The sequence below is a fragment of the Folsomia candida genome, unplaced genomic scaffold (assembly GCF_002217175.1).
Source record: "Folsomia candida strain VU population unplaced genomic scaffold, ASM221717v1 Fcan01_Sc005, whole genome shotgun sequence".
Classification (NCBI taxonomy): Eukaryota; Metazoa; Arthropoda; class Collembola; order Entomobryomorpha; family Isotomidae; genus Folsomia; species Folsomia candida.
This window is the reverse complement of record NW_019091197.1, coordinates 9,152,078-9,172,718: the sequence shown is the minus strand read 5'-3', so window position 1 is coordinate 9,172,718 and position 20,641 is coordinate 9,152,078. Positions and strand designations below refer to the sequence as shown.

At 38.7% G+C, this 20,641-nt stretch overlaps 4 protein-coding genes across 4 annotated transcripts; 2 read left to right on the top strand and 2 right to left on the bottom strand.

Moving 5' to 3' along the window:
* Positions 1-9,235: 9,235 nt before the first annotated feature.
* On the bottom strand, positions 9,236-10,001 carry LOC118435923. Its single transcript, XM_035852453.1, has 2 exons — positions 9,692-10,001; positions 9,236-9,558 (listed from the first exon to the last, which is right to left on the bottom strand). The coding sequence occupies exons 1-2, from the start codon at positions 9,768-9,770 to the stop codon at positions 9,236-9,238; spliced, it is 402 nt and encodes a 133-aa protein (XP_035708346.1). The 5' UTR covers positions 9,771-10,001.
* A 246-nt stretch (positions 10,002-10,247) lies between these two features.
* Positions 10,248-11,654, top strand: LOC118435922. Its single transcript, XM_035852452.1, has 3 exons — positions 10,248-11,268; positions 11,345-11,466; positions 11,544-11,654. The coding sequence occupies exons 1-3, from the start codon at positions 10,893-10,895 to the stop codon at positions 11,652-11,654; spliced, it is 609 nt and encodes a 202-aa protein (XP_035708345.1). The 5' UTR covers positions 10,248-10,892.
* Positions 11,655-11,780: 126 nt separating this feature from the next.
* On the bottom strand, positions 11,781-13,887 carry LOC118435970 (oocyte zinc finger protein XlCOF6-like). The gene is made up of 3 exons (XM_035852546.1): positions 13,722-13,887; positions 13,077-13,500; positions 11,781-12,981 (listed from the first exon to the last, which is right to left on the bottom strand). Exons 2-3 carry the CDS (start codon positions 13,476-13,478, stop codon positions 12,001-12,003), a joined length of 1,383 nt encoding a protein of 460 aa, XP_035708439.1. The 5' UTR covers positions 13,479-13,500; positions 13,722-13,887; the 3' UTR covers positions 11,781-12,000.
* A 3,437-nt stretch (positions 13,888-17,324) lies between these two features.
* Positions 17,325-19,009, top strand: LOC118435740 (probable isoprenylcysteine alpha-carbonyl methylesterase ICMEL2). Its single transcript, XM_035852144.1, has 3 exons — positions 17,325-17,463; positions 17,581-17,802; positions 17,916-19,009. The coding sequence occupies exons 1-3, from the start codon at positions 17,403-17,405 to the stop codon at positions 18,452-18,454; spliced, it is 822 nt and encodes a 273-aa protein (XP_035708037.1). The 5' UTR covers positions 17,325-17,402; the 3' UTR covers positions 18,455-19,009.
* The last annotated feature ends 1,632 nt before the right edge of the window (positions 19,010-20,641 follow it).

Below are 20,641 nucleotides of genomic sequence, written 5' to 3'. Positions count from 1 at the left end.
AACAATTTATAAATGTTGTTTTATTAATTTAGTTCGGAATAATTAGATCATCGATATTTATAAATTCTCGACAAATTGGTTTTATTGAAAAACTTTTACATTACCGCAACAATAACAATCTCACCGTTCCCCTAATGCACCATCCCATCATTCCTAGTGGAGTCAACACATCGAAGAAATTACTCCCGAACCTTATCTTAATCGGAGAACAGGCACGCACCCGTTTGCAAAACAACTTTCGATCAGCCAGAATGTCCAGACTGCCACAATTTAACCGATTTAAGAAGTCCTGCGACTTTTTATTCAATAATCCACACAACCCACCGCTAAACAGGATTACAAACACACTCTCCACAAAAGTCGAGAAGAAGAAGAGGTTCTCCACATTTTTAAACAGTGTTGACGAATACGACACGCAGAAGAAACTGCTGGTGATGTTGCATACGCCAAAAATGTAGAAAATTCCTGGCAAAAGTCTCTTCCGGAAGGAAAGGTTGATTTGAGCCTCCAAGATTTTTAGGTGTATGAAGCACTGAAGTTGATTTTTGTACGATTCTTCTAAGGCTATTCGAGAAAACATGTCCTTACGTCTATATTAGAATTGAATTACATACCTGATTATCTGCCCGAGATAAGTGAACAAAGAGAAGATTGAAGTCATAAGTATGTTTGCAGCCGCTGTTAGACCTAAGGAGCCACAGGTGTAGTATTGCCAAGCTTCTACTAGAATGGCGCCAAGATGGGCAATGATACAAAATGAGGAAGAATATTTGTCAGGAGAGATACCTAATGTTTAGGAAAATATAAATTTAGAAAGCAGGTAAATAATGAAGGTTATTTAGCTTCTAGTATTCCAGTTGCAAGTTGTTACCAGGCGGTTATTACACACAATACTCAGGAGGAGAAGTCGTCTACCTCTCAGTGGGGGATTGCGATGCCCTTCAGGTATGTTGAAGGTCACTATAAGAGAAGAAAAAGTGTGGGGGGATTTCACTCCATGGGCCCTATTGCGCCCGCCACACCCCTTTGAAGGTGCGCCCAATGCTAAATTTGGCACACTAAAACCTTCGCCAAAAATCCAATTTTTATCGGATTTTCATAAGTAAGGCATTTTTGTGATCCCAGATAGTTGGTCCATCATATCCAAAAGCTATCTCAACTTTTTTGAAATTTTCAAAATTTCCGAGCCATACCTTTGTTCGAAAAAAATCGAAATTCGAAATCGAAATCGACGCTGACGCTGACAGCGTCAGCGTCAGCGTCAGCGTCAGCGTCAGCGTCAGCGTCAGCGTCTGCGTCAGCGTCAGCGTCAGCGTCAGCGTCTGCGTCAGCGTCAGCGTCAGCGTCTGCGTCAGCGTCAGCGTCAGCGTCAGCGTCAGGGTCAGCGTCAGCGTCAGCGTCAGCGTCAGCGTCAGGGTCTGCGTCAGCGTCAGCGTCAGGGTCTGCGTCAGCGTCAGCGTCAGGGTCTGCGTCAGTCTCTGGGTCAGCGTCAGCGTCAGGGTCTGCGTCAGGGTCTGCGTCAGCGTCAGCGTCAGGGTCTGCGTCAGTCTCTGGGTCAGCGTCAGCGTCTGCGTTAGCGTCTGCGCCTGGGTCAGCGTCTGGGTCAGCGTCTGGGTCAGCGTCTGGGTCAGCGTCAGCGTCTGCGTCTGGGTCAGCGTCAGCGACAGCTTTGGTGTCCGCGTCCATGCTCGCGGCCACTGGTCGTTGTTCCAAAAACACTGTCCCGATAAATGGAAGCAGCCCTGTAGAGGCGGATCACCATGGTCAGCGTCAGCGTCACCGTCTGCGTCTGTGTCAGGATCAGCGTCTGCGTCTGTGTCAGCTTCTTCGTCTGTGTCTGCGTCTGTGTCAGCGTCAGCGTCTGTGTCTGCGTCTGTGTCAGCGTCAGCGTCTGCGTCAGAGTTCATGTCTGCGTCCGTGCTCTCGTATGCCGGTCGTTGTTGAGGCAAATCATATACCAATACGTCTTGCAACGTTAGGAATGTAAGGAAACCATGGAATGAGGTTAACTCGGCTACCCGTCGATATTCATGGCGGTCGTTGTGGAGATTTCGGATATTAATTTGCTTCAATAGGTCGTTAGGATCATGCACCCTCTGCCCCATCAAACCCTCCCTGGTCCAAAAGTACTTGTTCCGCTGCGACACGATGTTACCAAGAATGACCAGCTGATTGAAACAATCTGATGGGAAACAGCTGATCTTATACCATTCGTTTGATTGCTCTATGCCAGCATTGGGTCGAGCTATGTGGTATACGTTATGGTATTCCAATTCTAGTAGGCGATCTTCTACAACGAAATGGTTGACATCCACTAGTATAACTTGCCTTAAGGCGAGATGACCGTTAACGAATTCATAATTGAGAAACTTCTTAATCTCGGTAGGAATAGCAGTAATGAAAATGAAGTATTGTCGCCTCCAGTAAGCATCTATAAAGCAAGGTCTTCGTATAAAGGTTGAATATCGTTTGTTAAAAAACCCCCTTGTTTCGGGAAGGATGGTAACCGTTGCCCAACAATGTGGCGACACATTTTTACGCCAATGACCTGCAATCTTGTCATGAATCAAGCTTCCTATTTCGGAAGTAGCGTTGTATAAAAGTAAGACCACTGGCCCTGTTGTAGGCTGGATGGTGACTGTTCCCCAGGAGTAGACAATCGTTGAACAATCTTTAAATGGTTGGAGATAGTCGGAATATCGAATGGTAGCTTTGTCATTTTGGCCAGTTTTACCATAACTCAGAACAAACGGAACAACTTGCAGGAGGAGAAGTGGTACAAGGAAAGGACTGAATTTAGTTGGTGACATTTTCATGACGTAGTTTATCAAGGTGTTCAATTACATGTCATGATATTTTTGTACAGTTCAAGAGAGTTAATTAAATTACTGATTAAATTAGTATAAGTTACACTTCGAAAACTAATTGCCGATCAAGGATTAAGCAACCTGTTGAAATAGTTAGAGGTTTCTGTGGGATACCTAGAAGATCAATAATCTAGATCTAGTTTGAAATACCTGGAAAAACTGTTTCTAAAAAATTCGTTATTTTTTGTATTTTCTGTGTCAACGTGCGTTAAGTTTAATTTTTAGTTTAGTACTTTTCAGAAAGGAGACTTCGAAGCAATTTTCTGTTTTACACATAACCTAATCTTGCATCATGTGAAAGCGTGTTCGAGTTTGCATACATACTGGACGAGAATAATTTGTATATGCTTTACTAAATAAATGGTAGGAATTTATTATTGGTTCCCATTATCAAAAATTCTGCCCAAGCGATTATTGCATACACATGTTGAGTTTCCTGCAGCATTTTAACAAGGTAATTTGAATATGTAGTTTCATAATGGTGCTCACAATTACTGCGCAATTTCTTCAAAAAACTTTGTAGTATTCAATTTCACCGGGCCAACTACTAATAAGTCTCCAATTACGGAAAAATAAGCCAATCTTAGACACTTTAAGTGGGAAGTTGATTAAGGAAAAAACAACTTAAGGTGTTAGAAAAGCTAAGAAATTGTAAATAATAATGACCCAAATTATAATTAATAATTTCCTTCTGTTATTTCGCCATGGTTATATGTTATATGTAATCATTTAAGTGTATACATATGTACATTTACTTCAGGTTGAGGCTATTTATTATTCCTTCAAAACCATAATTTTATTCTGACCACAAGACATATTATAAATATTATAAATTCTTTATAACTTGAAATTAGTACATTCTAGCATAACTACGAAATTCGTACATACATAAATTTAATTACATACTTATTTCCTTCATGAAGTGGTAAGTATGTCTATATTTATGCAAATACCAACAGTTGAATCTTAAAACTCCTTAATTATCAGTAATTCATACCTTACTGCAACAATAACAGTCACCATGCCCTTAATACACCACCCCAACATCCCCAGTGGGGTCAACACATCAACAAAATTACTCCCGAACCTTATCTTAATCGGAGAACAGGCACGAACCCGTTTGCAAAACAGCTTTCGGTCGGCAACACCATCCAGACTGCTATAGTTTAACCGGCCTAAGAATATTTTTGACCTTTTATTCAGCAAACCGCACAATCCCCCAGCAAACAGGGTTGCAAACACGGCTTCCAGCAGGACAGATATGAAAATGAAATTGTCCACGTTCTTGAATAAATCAGATGCGTTCGACACACAGAAAAAACTGCAGGTGACATTGCATATTCCGAAAATAAAGAAAATTCCCGGTAGAAGTTTCTCTCTGAAGGCGACATTAACTTGAGATTCAAGGATTTTAAGTTGTAAGAACCCCTCTAGTTGATCCATATACGTTTCTGCAGCGCTTCGTTTAGCTTCGTTGTTTCTAAGAATTAATCACAGTCATTTTACACAGAGCATAGTGGGGAAATTTTATCATATAGTTAATGACAGCTATTCTTACTGCGTGTATACACTGTAAGAAATATTACCAACGGGCGGTTACTCTATATATATGCATGTAGGACTTAACCGCTGTGGTGATATTTTTCACCGTGTGGTGGCAGGTCATCACTGGGCGGTGATGACATGTCACCATATGGTAATAAATCGTCACCAATTGTGTAGGAATCCACCACCCGGGGGTGGTACAGAACTCAGTCATAAAAAAGATGACAATGTCCATCACCACAGGCGGTTGAGTCAAATTGTGGTAAACATCGTAACCGCGATCACGCAGTTTTTTTAATGTTCTTCCTTAGAAATGTATACCGTTCAATTAATTTTGTATTAATCTGATTATCTGCCCGAGGGAGATGAATAAGCAGAAGATCGACGTCACAAAAATGTTTGCAGTCGCCATAAGTGTTAACGCTCCAATTGTGTAGTATTGCCAAAATTCTATTAGAAGAGCTAAACCATGTCCTGCGGTTCTTAGTCCATCCGAGTAGTTGCCTCTGTACGAACCTGATTTTATTAAAAATATGAAAATATTTACTTCATCTCGGAGATATGGCGGTACAGTTTGGTTATTGAATGATCCATGCAACAAAAATCGATAAATAGACGTATCCTACAATTAAAATGTCGGAACAATAACTTTGCTCTTAATAATTACCCACAATCCCTGGAATTATCGATCCCAAGAAGGGAATCCTGTCCATTCTGGCGAGGATGAGTAGCATCACAAAAGTTGGGACAAGCGCTGTCCCACAAAACCCCAACAGGCAGACTGCAACCTTCAAGAATTTCTCGCAGACCTGAATTTTCTTCCACTTTCTTACCAGAATTTGTCGCTCATATGCTAACATCATATTTAGCAAAGTTGCAAAATTCGCAGGATTTTCGTACAATGAAGATACCACGGTTAATACGAGGACCGGAATGCACGGCGAAAACATTAGCACTAACGCTTTGTCGCCCCTACTTACGGTTGACAGCCGGAAATTCCATACTCCATTGAAGAGGAGGAATGCAGCATAGATTTTAAGAGTGATAAGTTTGAATTTTAAAATTCCGCGACCCCGGCGACTTTGTGGCTGGGATGGTGAAAATGTTGGCGTCGGACCTGGACTGAGGGAGAGGGGAGAATAGATGAAAAATGAGATTATTTTTAATTGTTTCCGCGTCACGGTTAAAATGGATGAAAGGCTCATTTTCATTAAGTCGTTGGAGTGGTACATTGACAGTAAATGCGTCAGGTTGGAGTGAAATTTTGTCAAAGTTATTTAAATTGAATTCCGAAAGTAAATAGAATGAGTCTATTGTTTTGGAAAGTGTAAATAGTTGCAATTCTATATTTCTACATAATCGTCAATACTTTGACTTTACAAGGTCAAAGATAGAGCTGATGATGTTTGTGATGAATTTGTAAAAAATTAACAAATGTAAGTAGGGCTTGCTCGTGTGGATATTTGTATGCAGCATAATGGGTAGAGACTACAGTATTGTGGAAATTATGGATTTAATTGATTTCAATATTTAAAAAAGTAAATAGCAATGAAATTTGACATTTGGACTGGTAATGTAGTCGAATTTAAGTACATGTAACATCCTGCAGCAAGATTTCTGGTAAAATTATTGTATAAGTTTTTATAACACTCGTATTATAATGATTCATGAAATAATTTGCTGTGACATTTTTGCGAAAACGAGATAATGTGTATTCAATAATTATCTGTATTCGTTCCATTGGAAATTTTCATTCGCTAATAATTTTTTTTAAAATAAAATAAAATTGATGTTTTGTAATAATTTTTGTAAACATTTCAATTGTTTTATGGGATAACTCAAAATATATTGTACTAGGAAAATTATAAATTTAATCAGCATCAATTTGTGGATCTTTAAGAGTCTTGTCTTCAATGGACACATCCCCCGTTGGAAGGCTCCGATCTTGATTAATCAGTCTGTAGTAGCCGTTCTTCCTTTCGTATCGGGAAGAAGAAATAGGTTTGCAGTAGTAAGATCTCAAAATTTTATTGTTGCAGAGTGTTTTGCTTCACTGTGGAAATAAAATAGAGAATTTATTGTTAGTCAAATATTTGTCATGTGGATGTACATATGTAATTACTTGGCGTAATTAATTCGAGAAATGGATGTAGAATCGTTTATGTTCATATCATGTGTAAAAATTGTATTGCATTATTGTGCGAGGTAATTTATGTAAATCAATATTTATGTCAATCATATGAATCTGTAGGGTCAATACTATTATAGGGCATCAGGGCTGGTTAACTCTGAAGGGACAGGAATATAATGGCTGACTTAAGGTTACTGTGCCCCTGGTTTATTAATGAATGTTACCTAAACATCCGGTGAATTTGGATTCACAATATACTTTACCGGCTGCCGGTTTTTTTGCAATGGCTCCTGTCGTAAAAGTTTTTTAAATTAATATTTATCAGAATTTCTGTTGAGAAGACCAGTTAAAGAAAATAGTTTTACCAGAAAGTATACAGTAGAATAAAATAAACTTGAATAAGAATTTTGGAATGGTTTCCATGGCTACTTGTAATCCACCCGGGTTGAGTTACAGTGTAATTCATACTGTGTAAATATTATTTACATACATTAATTTAGAAATGCCAGGAAATGACAAGTCGTTAAATTAGAGACAATGCATATCGACGATGTCATATCATAAATTTCAAATTTATTGATTTTTATGAAGGTATTGTAGTTTAGCCGATTTACAAACTAATTATCAGATTTTTTGGCAAATACATTATTTGTAATGCCAATACATGTATTGTTCAATATACTTAGAATTTGTAACATTGCAAGAAAATTTGGCAGTATGAAAAATAATTGATTTTAAATAAACAGTATCCTACTGCCGCTGTCATTTGCATTAACTTAATTATAATGATCGTTCATCACGAATTAATTTATCAAAAGTTAAGTTATATTATTTAATTAAGAGGAGTTATATTAGTTCATCAAGATCAACTCAATCCTGGATTGAGTTGATCCGCAGAGTTGGTGCGGTGGTGGCGCTGGCTCATAGCTCCTCCTCTACCCGGGTTAGGGCAAAAAATGAAATTTTAAAAGTGTCCAAATTTTAAAAAAAATTTCTATCGTGTAGCCCATGTAATTGTGCGTCTAACCATATGCTTGGTTCCCGTTTGAACCACTGAAAATTTTGCAGAAAAAAATAAAAACTGAACGATTTTTATGTTTTTTAAAAATTTGAGATTCACATTATATAGAGTTTTCAAAAAATTTAAATTTGAGATTTCGAATTAATTCTCAAAAACTGTTATCAAGCTTGCTCTTTCAAATTAAATTTAGTTGGAATCCATATTCCAATTGATAGTGGAGAAATATTTTTTTGAAATCAGGTAGTTGACGTATCCTGTGTCACGTTAAAGAAAACCGGTTTTTGTTTTTTATGCAAAATTTTGCGTGATTCAAACCGGAACCGTATATATATTTAGATGCACGAGGACAAGACCTACATGATAGAACCAAAAATTATGAAATTTGGACAATTTTGAAATTTCATTTCATTGGGCGGTCCGTAAAGATTTTGGGACCAATAAAAAACTTGGGCAAATCGCGCAGGATACCTATCCACACTGCAAGATTTGCCCAAATCGGACAGACTAGAGTTATATGTGAGTAGCTCGGTGCTTTTCATGTAGTAAGTCTCATTTCTCAGGAAAAATGGACACTGTCGGAATATTGTCATTTTGACAATATTTTTTTGCACGTCTCCAAACATGACGTAATGCTTGCAAATTCTAGTAAATTATTCATAAACAAATCTTGCAAAAACTTTGAGCACTTTATTACTCGTAATAAAAATAGAGGCGTAATTGACAGAATAAATTTTACAAATCCGTGTCGCTCTGACCATCTTGTGGATCCCAGCCGTCCTCACCTTCAACAATTTCGTCGCCCTCCGTCCCAATTTCCGGTGTTTGTGCTGAATTACTAAAATTGATGCATTTAAGCCATGGACGTTTCAATTTTTTCCGTTCCTCCACAACGCGTGGGAGTGGGATGGGTGGTCCAAATTTAGGTTTTCGACTCCCCTGAGTGTGTGTCCTTTCGTGTCGGACGAGATTGTAGGTTCTGAAATTGAAATAAAGGATAAATTTAACTTTTTCAAATTATTTTGAATGTTAATGATGTAATTAATGATTGAAATTCCATACCTGGAGAAAGTTTGCTCGCACGCGTACACTTTCTGATTATGAATTCCATGAGATTGAAAATGATTTACGAATCTCGCCTCACTTTTAAATCGTAGCTCGCAAAGGTCACACGCAAACTTTTTTGCATTTGCATTTTTATGGAATTCCTGGTGGACTTGCAAACTCTGCCTTTGTGCAAACTGCTTGTCACAGACTTTGCAGGAGAATAAGTTTTGCACATTTTTTTCTTCCTCATCCCGCTCGTGTCGGTTCAGGTGGAATTTTAAATTTTGTTGGGTTTGAATGGTGATTTTGCATCGAGCACAGTTGCGCTTTGTGACCCTTCTTGTGTGCCGTGTTTACGTGACGGATAAGATTGTACTTTCGTGGGAAAATGCTTCTGCAGGTGGAGCAAGTGAAAGACTTGGTGGAGTTATCGCTGAGGGGTGGAGGTGGCTTAATGATAAGTCCGAGGGTGTGGTTTTTCTGGGAAGGACGTTTCCGTATGGAGGATTTGGCCTAGAAAATTAATACAATTAATGAATTTAGTTCATCTCCATCAGTACCTTACTGACGTCACTGACGACGAGTTATTTTAATTAATAAATAATTGTAATTGCTAAAATGAAGTTGTTAAGTGCCTACCTGCGTGGAGGAGGCGGAATTTGAAACTTCTGATGATGTAGAGTGATTAAGGTCGGCGAGAGGATCGCCATGGTCGATGAAGTGAAAGGTGTTGCTTCCACTTTCTCCAGGATTGGCAGGATTATTATCCGATGGGTCGTGTGAAAGTAGATCGAGAGGTATCATTTCTTCTTCGTCGGACGCTACTTCAATCGCTTCAATTTTTACGCCTTCTTCAATGTCGAATTGATCGTTGATAAGTTGGCGACTGTCAACACTTGTGTGAGAAAGAGAAATGGTTCCGTCCAACTCATTTCCGGTGGGGACACTCGCTGTAAATGGATACATTTATTTATGAATTGTATTGAATATATTTAAGTAGTTAATGATGAATTACTAATTAACTATTATTAATTGATGGCCGTTCTTTAATTTTTATACTTATATTTTTAAATAATTTCTTACTTGTCGTGTAGTTAGTCCAGTTAACCAATTCTGACACCATTTTCTCCAATTGGGTAACTCGCTGGAGAAGGTGATCCATATTTGAGTGCTATTTAATTAATGAAATTTTTTATGTGGCAAAGTAATAATTAAATTAAATTTGCCTGTTTTTTCTTGCAAAAAGATTCACCATCAACTTCTGCTACTTTCTCCCGCACTTCGTCTCACCACCACCACCATCGATCTTACTTTGTTGCAAAAATTCGCGTCCAAAATATGGAAAAACTTGATGAACTATTTCTGACAGAAATTATTACTAAAATAAACTCTATAAATACAATCATATAATTTAAGACAGCTATTTGATTAATGCATTTATTTTTAGTTATGGCTATTCATTTAACTTAAAAGATATGAGAATGAGAAAATAAGTCCTTGTTGATCCTATATTTTCATATCGTACAAATTCACATTTCATAAATTTTGAGCTATAGTTAAGTCCGATATTTTTGCAATTAAAAACCCATCAGATTTTTAAATCCTTAATATAAATTTTTAGCAATGTGACATTTTGCACTGGAAAATCCGCTCTTGCCCCGTGGCACAGCCAACACTAAATTATAATCACTCAACGTTTATTTCGCAACAGAGTTGGATTTGCTGATTTTTGTTTACGAATTTTAATAATTGTTGATAAATAAAATGTCCCCACTAAGATTGCAGTTAGCTTGTGAAGATGAAAGATCGCCGAAGACAGGTATGTCGATAATGTAAAATAATTTATTTTATAACAACTAGCAGAAGTTTGTATTTACAATTATTTCCAAATTAATTGAAAACTTTTAATTTTAGGGAACATTATCTCCAATAATAATGAAACGATGGAAGAATGTAATCTCGATGACGACCCGATGCTGACAGCGCTTTTCAATCCGTTGGTAGCTTTTATACTTTAGTATTTAGTTAATTAATTCCATTAAAAATTGTATCTCAAAATTCCTCCATCTCTTTTCCAGGTCCTGCAATCAATATTTTCCTCCTTACACCTCTCTGACCTTAAGTCGGTTCGCCTCGTTTGCAACTTTTGGAATGATCACAGTGGCCTCGTCGCCCTGGGGAAGAAAGGGTATCTCAATTTGAAAAAGACCTGGCCTTGTTGTCAAATCTCCGATCCGCCCGAATTCGACACCGCTCTAGCAAAAAGGGTCAAAGTTACGGCAAGATGTCGCTGTGCTGGGTCGGATCACCTCGTCGACGCCGCTCTGACCGAAAACTTCTCCTCTTTTGTTTCCCCTATCAAGGAAATTGTGGAGGAAATGGTGCTCGAAGTGGACCTCAATTTTCTCGCTTTTTGGAAACTTTGGAGATTAAAGATTTCCAGAGACTGATGGAATTGTTTCCGTGTGTGAAGAAGCTTAATCTGGAACTGGAGACGAATTCTGACCTGTGGTCGGGATCGAGGGACAAGAAGACGCACTTGAAGAATTTGCTGGACGTGTTGGCCGACTGGAAATTGGAACGGGGTCACGTCGTCGTCAACTTTGCGGAGGATGCCGACATTGTGGAGGCTGTCGTTAGCGGAATGTTGGAGTGGACTGGTAACTAAATATTAAGATAAGGTTGGGGAGTACTAATTTATCTATTTAATTGAAGTGTCGTCATTTATTTAAATAGGGCGGAAAACAGCAGTTTTCCATCGTTCGCATTCTCGCATGAATTTTGGGATGGTCGTGCTGATCAAGGATCCATTTATGCCGTGTAATAAATTTGACTGGGTTGAATTTCGTGGGTTTGCTGTAAGTTGTTTACGTAACTTTTAATTAATCATTTAAAGTAATAATATGTTTTTAACAATTGATATTTGTTAATGCAGAAGAACACTTGGGCCGTGCCAGACACTGACGTTTGGGAAACCGTGCTAGAGGCGAAGATTAAGGAATTTGCCGAAAAACGGATGTGTTCTCGGCACAGACGTTCCCAGTGATGTGACGCTATAAGAGTGACGAAATTTTTTTACTTTTTGACTACTTATTATTTTTATAAAATAAAAGTTTTATTTAGTGATTAAAAATTTATTAAGTATATAAATTATTTTATTACTCTTGGTCGGGTAGTAAAAATCATACTTAATTTAATTATTAATTAAGGAATCAGTCTAAATATACATATAATTACTTTTTATGTACCAAAACTATCACCATTTTTTAATAATCTTTACCCGAAACACCCCATGATAAGTACATATCTCATTTCCTCTCCTTATCCCTCCTTTCCCTCCACCCACGTCTTGCTCGCCTCATCGTACACCACGTCCACGCCATGCTTCCCCTTCACATGCGCCACCATCCCAGCCGTCGTCGCCAACCTGGAGAAACACTTCTTGATCGGACACCGCTCCAAATCCGCCAGTCCATGCACCGCCGTCCTGTGCCCTTCAACGCCCCCATCGTCGGGAACGACCTCTCACACCCCGCAACCCCACACGGTTTCCCAGCCCCCACCCCATGCTCCACCAGTTTGTGATACTTCACCCCGTTCCAATTAGTAAACTGCCTCCCACACCCCGCCACTGGACAAGTCCGCTTCACCTCCTCGTGAACCGCCCGCATGTGCCGCTTCAAGTTCGCTTTCTCCGTGTACGTCCTCCCACATCCCGGCCATGCGCAGGGGAAGCAGTCGCGCTGACCGAGGTGGGTCGCCTCATGGCTGGTCAGTCTCTTCTGGTCGGCGAGCTTCTTGCCGCACGTGGCGCACGAGAAGGGCGACTCGTCCAGATTGTGGAGAATCGCGTGCTTCTGCAGGCCATCTTTTGTCGTGAAGCATTTGCCGCAGGTGGGACACACGATTGGCTTCCGGTCCGTGGTGGCGTCGTGGTTCGCTTTGACATGCTTTCGGAGCGTGCTCGCCTGTTTGAACGCCGCCGAGCAGAGGTCACACTTGACGGTGCGTTCCGTCGAGTGGGACAACAAGTGCTGCTTCAGCTTCCAACCGGAAGTGGAGCGGTGGTCGCACAAGTGACAGGCGTAGGGGCACACGTCGTCGTGCAGTTTGAGGTGGGCGCCGAGTTCGGGGCGGAATTTGAACGCCTTGTCGCAACTGTGGCAGAGGAACGTTTTCGCGGAGGAGTGGCGGGGGAGGTGGATGGCGAGGTCGGAGGGGGCGCGGAACTTGGTGTGGCAGATGGGACAGGGGTACTTCCAGCTCGACCGGATGTGGGAGAGGGAGGAGGTGTGGGCTTTTAAGAGGTGGACTTTGAGGCTGGTGGGATCAGTGTAAGATTTCGGGCAGGTGGGGCAGAAATAGGGGCGGAGCTGGAAGCAAAGAGAGTAAATTTGAAAAGTTTTAGTTTTAGATTTTTTTTGAAATTTGTATAATTTTGGAAGAAATTTATGACAGATTTATTTACCCGGGTGTGCTTATGGCTGTGCGCCTCCAAAGATAATCTGTGGAGGAAGACGTCCTCGCAGAAACAGCAGACGTAGTGGGTTATCCCCTTCTCGATTAGTTCGGCCCGACCGAGGTGGGTGGTTTCGTGGTGTCGTTTCCTACCTTCAGAAACGAATTCAGGTTTTCCGCAAATTTTGCAGGGGGTGGAGACGGGGGCAGAATTATGAGTCCTGGTCCGATAGAGGCGTAGCGAATGAGGGGTGGCGAACACTTTGTGGCAAATTTGGCAAGTGGGGGGACCATCGAAGTCAGATTTGACGTGAGAAATTACCACATTTGGGAAATTGTCGTCAAGTCCAGCGTCGTCGTCGATATCGTCGAGTGGTTCTTCCTTGATGATGATGGGATTAATCGTCATCATCGTAATCTTCGTTGTCTTCCATCTATTTAAGAAAATGTAAAGTACACAAAAATTAATTTTATATTCATAATTGGAGATTTTTATCTAAAAGTAGAAATGTTGGAGAAATTTGAAATTTGTTTCAAATACATGTACGGAACTACTATGATCACATTATTTAAAAAAATTAGCATGCCAAATTTTGTGGATTTTACAAATTTATCATAAATTGGGAATAAAATGCAAAATTTAACACAGACTTACTTCCAACTCCAAATCCTTACACCTATTATCCAATCCTATAGCCGAACGTATTTAACAGTTTTACGAATTGATTTTTTCAATAATTTATTTCACAGGAATTACAAAATAAGCTGCAATTTAACTATTTTCCTAATTGCCATTAGAGCTGGACGGAACATGTGTTAATTTTTTAACGCGATGACCACAAGTTTCGCAGAAAAATGTGAGTTGTCCTATTTGAGACGGAATCTCAATTTCGCAACCGTTTCTTACTTTGTTGATGTTTCATGCATTTGCAAAATCGCATGAAAAACCTTATAACTATGCACAAAATAATTATTTCGTGCTTAATTACTCACATGATAATGTTCACTTCTCGTGATATGGATTAAGGAGTAATGTCTACTTACATATTTAATTTTCTCCTGCATTTTAATACTTTACACCACTTTATGAATACATACCTGTAATTTTACCTTTCTTTTCGTCACAACTTCACAAAAAATGACCACGAGAGAAACAACACTAGCAAATATCCAGACAAAAAATATTCCCACAAAATTATTCCGCAAGTCCAACTTTCTCCAGGGTTGTTTGGCATTTTCCGCTTTTCTCGATAAATTCTTAGAAATTCTGACCCGTGCATTTTTCACTTCTCTGCTCCATTTCGCCCCCAATCCGGACGTTATCAAGGACCCCAATCGGTCCAAAATGGACGCATCCGGAACATTATGGACCGCCCACCCCTTCTGGATCGGCGTCAAGGGGTGCACACTCCTACTGACGGTGCTGTCTTTTCGAAGGACTTTCAATTCGTGATAAATTTCTTCCACGTCGTCCGACCAGCCGGCGAAAGCTGTGCGAATTTCGCAATTATCTACCGTCCTTGCAAATGTATCATTTCCGTTTAATATGTTCCCATAGTTTTTCGGAAACCTGGCAACTTCTCCTAGTCGTTTCAGCTTTTCTGAATCTGCGTTCGGATTGTAAATATCGCTCTGAGAACTTCCTGGATATAAATTCTGGTCGTAGAAGATGGAGTAAAACACTTTGGGCAGAATTGCAGAAACACTACAGTCGAAGAAGTGTTCTATATTTGACAAATACTTGAAGAGAGTGACGTCATAGGCGCCAGAGTAAATTGTAAAATTTCGCGAATAAAGTTGGGCGAAATCCGTAAATTTTGGAGGATTTGGTCGAATCGTGAAACTTTTGACGTACTCGCTACGGTAAGAGTGTGTCAGCACGATCGCGGTTAAGATCCAAATTGTGCATAGAATGTAGGTAAATTTATAGGTGTCTCTGTTTGCCCCGGAAGTCGACGCCTTCTCGTTTTTTGCGTAAGGATTGCTCTGTTCTAGCAATGTGGCGTAACCGAGGTGGAACAGGGTAAGGAGAAAAAACTGTCGATGATCTTTGCACGTACTTTTCATCGACGTAATAATTTTGTGACTGGCCGCCATAACAGCGGAAATAGAAACAGCTGAAACGGAAATGAGAAACCAGCTGATCCAATCTAAAGAACCAAATAGGGCGGAAAACGAATCTTCCCACGGTTTCGAATTCTGGATGGGATAACACGTAACGAACTCTAAGCCTTCGATCTTCAAGGAAAAGTATGGAAAGCTGAACATCCCCATGAGAACGAGCGGGATGTTTGAACGTGGATCAATCTTTGGATCAATTTCTGGAAGAAAGACGAGTTGAGAGTGGGTCTTGGCAAAATTTGAATTCTTTGGGCGGGGTTGCACCTCATTTTCGCAATCGATTTCCAATCCGGTTATCGTAATGTTTGGGAATGTCAAACGGATTAGAATAAATTCAACAAGGAGTGGTATTGATTTATCGTTTTTAGTAATATTGCCAAAATATTGGCTACGTTGCCCGTTATATTTTGCCACTTGGTTAATGTTCAAAACAGTGTGTTGAAATCGCCAAGGTCGATTTTGTAGGGGCGTTTTTTGCAATATTTTGAAGGCTTGTCTTATTAGGGCAAGATTTAGCTCCCCATAATATTCAAAGTATTCCATATAACAAGGGGTGCACATTTCACAAACCAGATAAATTTTCAAATCTTCAAATTTCGCAGGATTTCGACTAACTTCTATGATAAACATCTGGCTGGGATGGACACTGTTCCCCCGGTTCCATTGAAATATTGGAACTGCCCAATTGTCCCAGGCCAATGTAGATTCAGAATTTGTAACCAGGATACGAAATATATTCTCCAAATTTAGGTATGGCGAAATTGCGTCTGTATGCAATCGTTTGAATCGCCATAGAGGTGGGGGAGATGTGAGATACCAATCGGTCAAGAGGGGGACGTTCAAACCACCAATTTGTTTCCGGACAGATGGAAACAAGTAGAGTGAAACTGCGCAAATAAAAGGTGGGTAGATTTTCGCAAATGGCAAATATAACGTTGCGTTTGGTGTGAAATAGGTCATAGAATGGGTAATATTTTTTGACCATTCGTACGGGTCACGCCTTATCGAGACAACTGATTGGATTGTAGGCACTCCGGGAACAAAATTGATGTTATTTAGTTCAGTCGAGCTATTTTCTGGGAAATGGAGCAGGATTACCAAACAGTTTTCCAACGGCTGCAGTATCGAATTTATATTCAAAGCCACACCCGTAACCCTGTAAATCAGGACAAATTGCAGACAAAAATTCAGCGAACTCTTCATACCGAATTTAAATGTGGTGCTGAGAAAAGAGATAAAATTGAAATGTTTGGAATTTTATGTTGTTAGTATGGCTATAGTGAAAGTAAAAAAATTGTATTATGTAGTTTGTTCATTTGATTAACAGTAAAACACTTTGTCTTTCATTCTGCTCCAATTCGATGTAAATAGATAAGTAGAAAATCAACAACGCAAACTTATTGTTTCTTTTGAGAGGTGGTCAACGCCCATCTGTTTATATAAAGGAAAGCAATGTATTCGCAGGGTTCATATATTGTTTGGCAATCCAGAATTATTAAAATATTAACTGCTAAGGAGTCGAACATCGGAATTTTTAACCTTACACAAAAACCTAACCTTATATTTATATATAAGAATATTACATATATATGTATGTGTGAACTGTGGGTATGGACATGACTAAAAACATGTTTCGTACAATTTTAAAAACAGTTAGTCGATATTGTCTTCAACCTTGAATGGAGGTAATCCTAAGTGCATTGATGTATTGATAATTCTCAAAAGAGCTAACGGTAACGGTGCTAAAATTCCGAAATGAGTATATGTACGAGCACGTGTGTACATACGCTCTAGGGTTTGATGGTACAAATTGCTAAGAAAATTAAGAAAATAAAGTACATAAATCCTCTCATCTATTATTTGACTGGCGATACGTAGATACATGCATTTATGAAAATCGTCACTATTTTGTTGTTCATTTTCTTTGACTGTATTTCAATTTGTCCACGTTAAATCAATTAAGCTTTGTGCCACACAATTTAATCATAAAATAATTAGACAATGGTCAATTAATGATACACTTATCAAAATTTGGTAATATTATCAACGTGATAAGAGTGACGTAAATCATTCACGCAACCCATCCGTACTATGCCAGATTAAACGATTATTGCAGTCACTTGCTGCGAGACACCGTTTAAGGTCAAGCAAATTATTAATATTTAAAATTACAGAATCTTTTTGAAAAAGATACATACATCAAAAATATTCAAAAATGTCTAAATTTCTTAAAATGCAACTGTATTTTCTGTTTTGTATGCTTCTGCACGTGCGTGGTAAGTATTCAGTTATTCTGAATTTCTGAAAGGTTATTTAAGAATCTGAAACAACCTTTTGCACTAAATTTGTGTATAATTACTTAATTATCTGAACATAATTACTTAACTGTCTAGGCCAACACATTCTAATTCCTGACGTCCCTTATGGCACCCACCCAGAACAAATCATGGACATCTATCTGCCCTCTGGGAACACTACTCGAGTGTCAAAAGTGGTAGTGCTGATTCACGGTGGTGCCTGGTTTTCTGGACAAAAGGAAGACATGCTGGAATTTGTTCCTTTCCTCGAACGAGACTTTCCAGAATATTGTATCGCAAACATGAACTACAGACTAGGTCAGGAAATTCAAATTTATGTCCATTATTCATGTCAGCAATTAATATCGAATTTAAAACTTGGCGCCGAAATGTGATGTAATCAAAAATATTATTTAATGTCGAATATCAAGGCACGCACGAAGATCCCGGCTTCCCTAAACAGGTCGACGACCTTGACCTAGCCTTGACCTATCTCCGCGGCACATTCACGGACGATGTGACCTTTGCCCTGTTCGGGACCAGTGCCGGGGCTCACCTGTCAATGCTCTACTCATTCTCCCGGGATATCACCAACGACGTCAAGGTCATCGTTTCTCACGTCGGACCGGTCGACCTGACTGACCCTTCCTACGTCGCGAATCCCCTCTACAACGGACTGTTCTACAATTTAGTAGGTCCATGTTTGTATGCCGAATGCCCCGAACTTTACAACGTTACGAGCCCAATCATCTACGTGGACGAGAATTCTCCAAAAACTATCGGTTTTTACGGAAATCTTGATCTTCAAGTGCCGTCCACGCAGATGCCGATGTTGCGGGAGAAGTTGGACCTGTTTGGGATTCCTAATAAATTTACGTTGTACCAAGGCGGGCACGGGTGGAATTGGTCGGACGAGGATAAGGAAGATTTGAGGGTGCAGATCACACAATTTTTTAATCAGCATTGGTAAATAATTTGTGAAGAAGTTGTAAAGTGAAATTTATGTTAAATGCATGAAATTAATAAATTATGTTTTTGAGTTGTTCGTTTGAATTCAGTTGTAAATGTGTACTTCGTAATGTGGTATGGATTTACCGAATTTGATTACTTTGTGGTATATGTATTAATTAAATAATTCTTTGACCTTTCAATATAGGCCGTTTAAATATTTCATTTGATCAAATAATATAACCCATGGCATGGCCTAATTGTAATTGTGCACGTTAACATTTGCCTGGCTATTTAATTAAGTCTGAAATTGTTGTTTTTGGTTACATTAGTTCCAAGAATGCTCTCTGTACATTACTTTGGCAAATATATATGTAGAAAATATATATGTAGAGAGAATTATGTAGGGATACAAGATTAAATTTGTCAACATATAAGAAATATTAAGTTATATGTTTCATAATAGTACTCGTTGTTATGTAATATCTGTTCTGATATGTTCATATCCTGTATTGAATAATTCTTACAACCTATTACGTATACTGTATTACCAATACCGTACTAGGATTGTTTAATGAATAAATAATTGTCGTGACAAAATTAACAAGAAATTTAAAACCAAACCAAGTTATGATAGAAATACACATAAGTAAATAGAGTATTTATTACCATCCATGCCATGTCGGCTCAGTGGACTTGAAATTCCAAGATTAGTTTAGAAATTCCCACTTATGCATAAAAAGCTTTGTCCATACAGAAAGCTAAATAACTATTGTCGAAAAATGGTGGCTTTCTTGTTCCAATATACAAAAATTATTCATTTTTATGTCCCATCTTTGGGACTTAATCAGATTAGATATGATTCCCTTCGAAACCGATGTTATTCATATCCATTTGATGGATTTTCTCGATTTAGAAACATCCTGTTTGTCTTTCTTACCTGTATTTTAGCTTTGAATGGAGTCTACAAAATTGTGACGATTCAACTACCATTACTGGAAACTGTGAGTCTTCTATTTTTCGTGGGTGGATTTTGTACGTTTCTGTACGGATTCTTCTCACTGCTTGTGAGTAGTAATGTTGTGGTGGACTTCGTTATCTTGTTGAATATGGAAAAGATTCTTCATGAAAAAGAAAAAGCTGTTCAACTATTGGGTAAGCTTGCAACACATAACATGGAACATATAGTAAAAATATTGTTATAATAGAGGAAATATATTGTGATTTACCAGAGCTGGTACATCACAATATATTTCCTCTATTATCAAATATCAAGCTCTTGATATTTGGTAGATAAACTTATTACCGCATGGTAACAGAAATTATTAGAGGCAAAAATTTCTACCAATTGGCAATATGACGTGTTACCAAGCTGTAATAATTTGTCATAATAGCCTTGATCGCATTCGCACCTTAGTGTCCCCGGTAAATACGTGAATTATCTAAATCGCATTTAATATTTTTAAGGCTCTTCACCAAGCTGGATCAGGTACTACAAGTTTCTGAAGAAACACTGCTCCAGAATTTCTAATCTAGCAGCGATGTCCCTCTCATGTTCGTCTTCCCTGATAGCCTGGTACCGGGAAGACCTCCAACTGATCACAAGTATTCTGCTACCGATTTGGAGTTCCTTTTCCACACCTTATTACATCATTTCAGCTATTGGAATCTTATCACAAACTTGGATAAGCTTTGCGTTATGTTTCACCTTTTGTTATTTTTTGTTTGATATCTTCATGATTGCCATACTCAAAGTGACGTTAAATCTTGTTCGATTGAAAAGGTAAAAATTTTAAATCTTTATTTTTTTCTTCTTTTTTCTTCTTCGTCTTTATTTTATTAAATAGTTTTCGCCAATGCAGATCTTTGCAAATATGTACATAAGTAATAAGTACATGCATAATTTAAACTGTTGATATAATTGATAATTGTAGATTGAAAGTACGAAATACAATCTCAGGAATAATTTTAATTTTGATTTAAGACAAGGTTTAAGGAATCGCCAGGTTTGCTACGAGAAGAATTATTAACATACAAGAAAATTCAAATATTGACGGCGCAAATCAACACATGTTTCAAGGATTCCATACTGCCTTCAATTCTCCTAATTTGTGTACACAGCATTCTACTCGGGACGTATTTAGCAATTTCCATTCGTGAGAAATTACTTGACCACGTGGGAAATCTATTGTTTCCACTTTGTGCAATT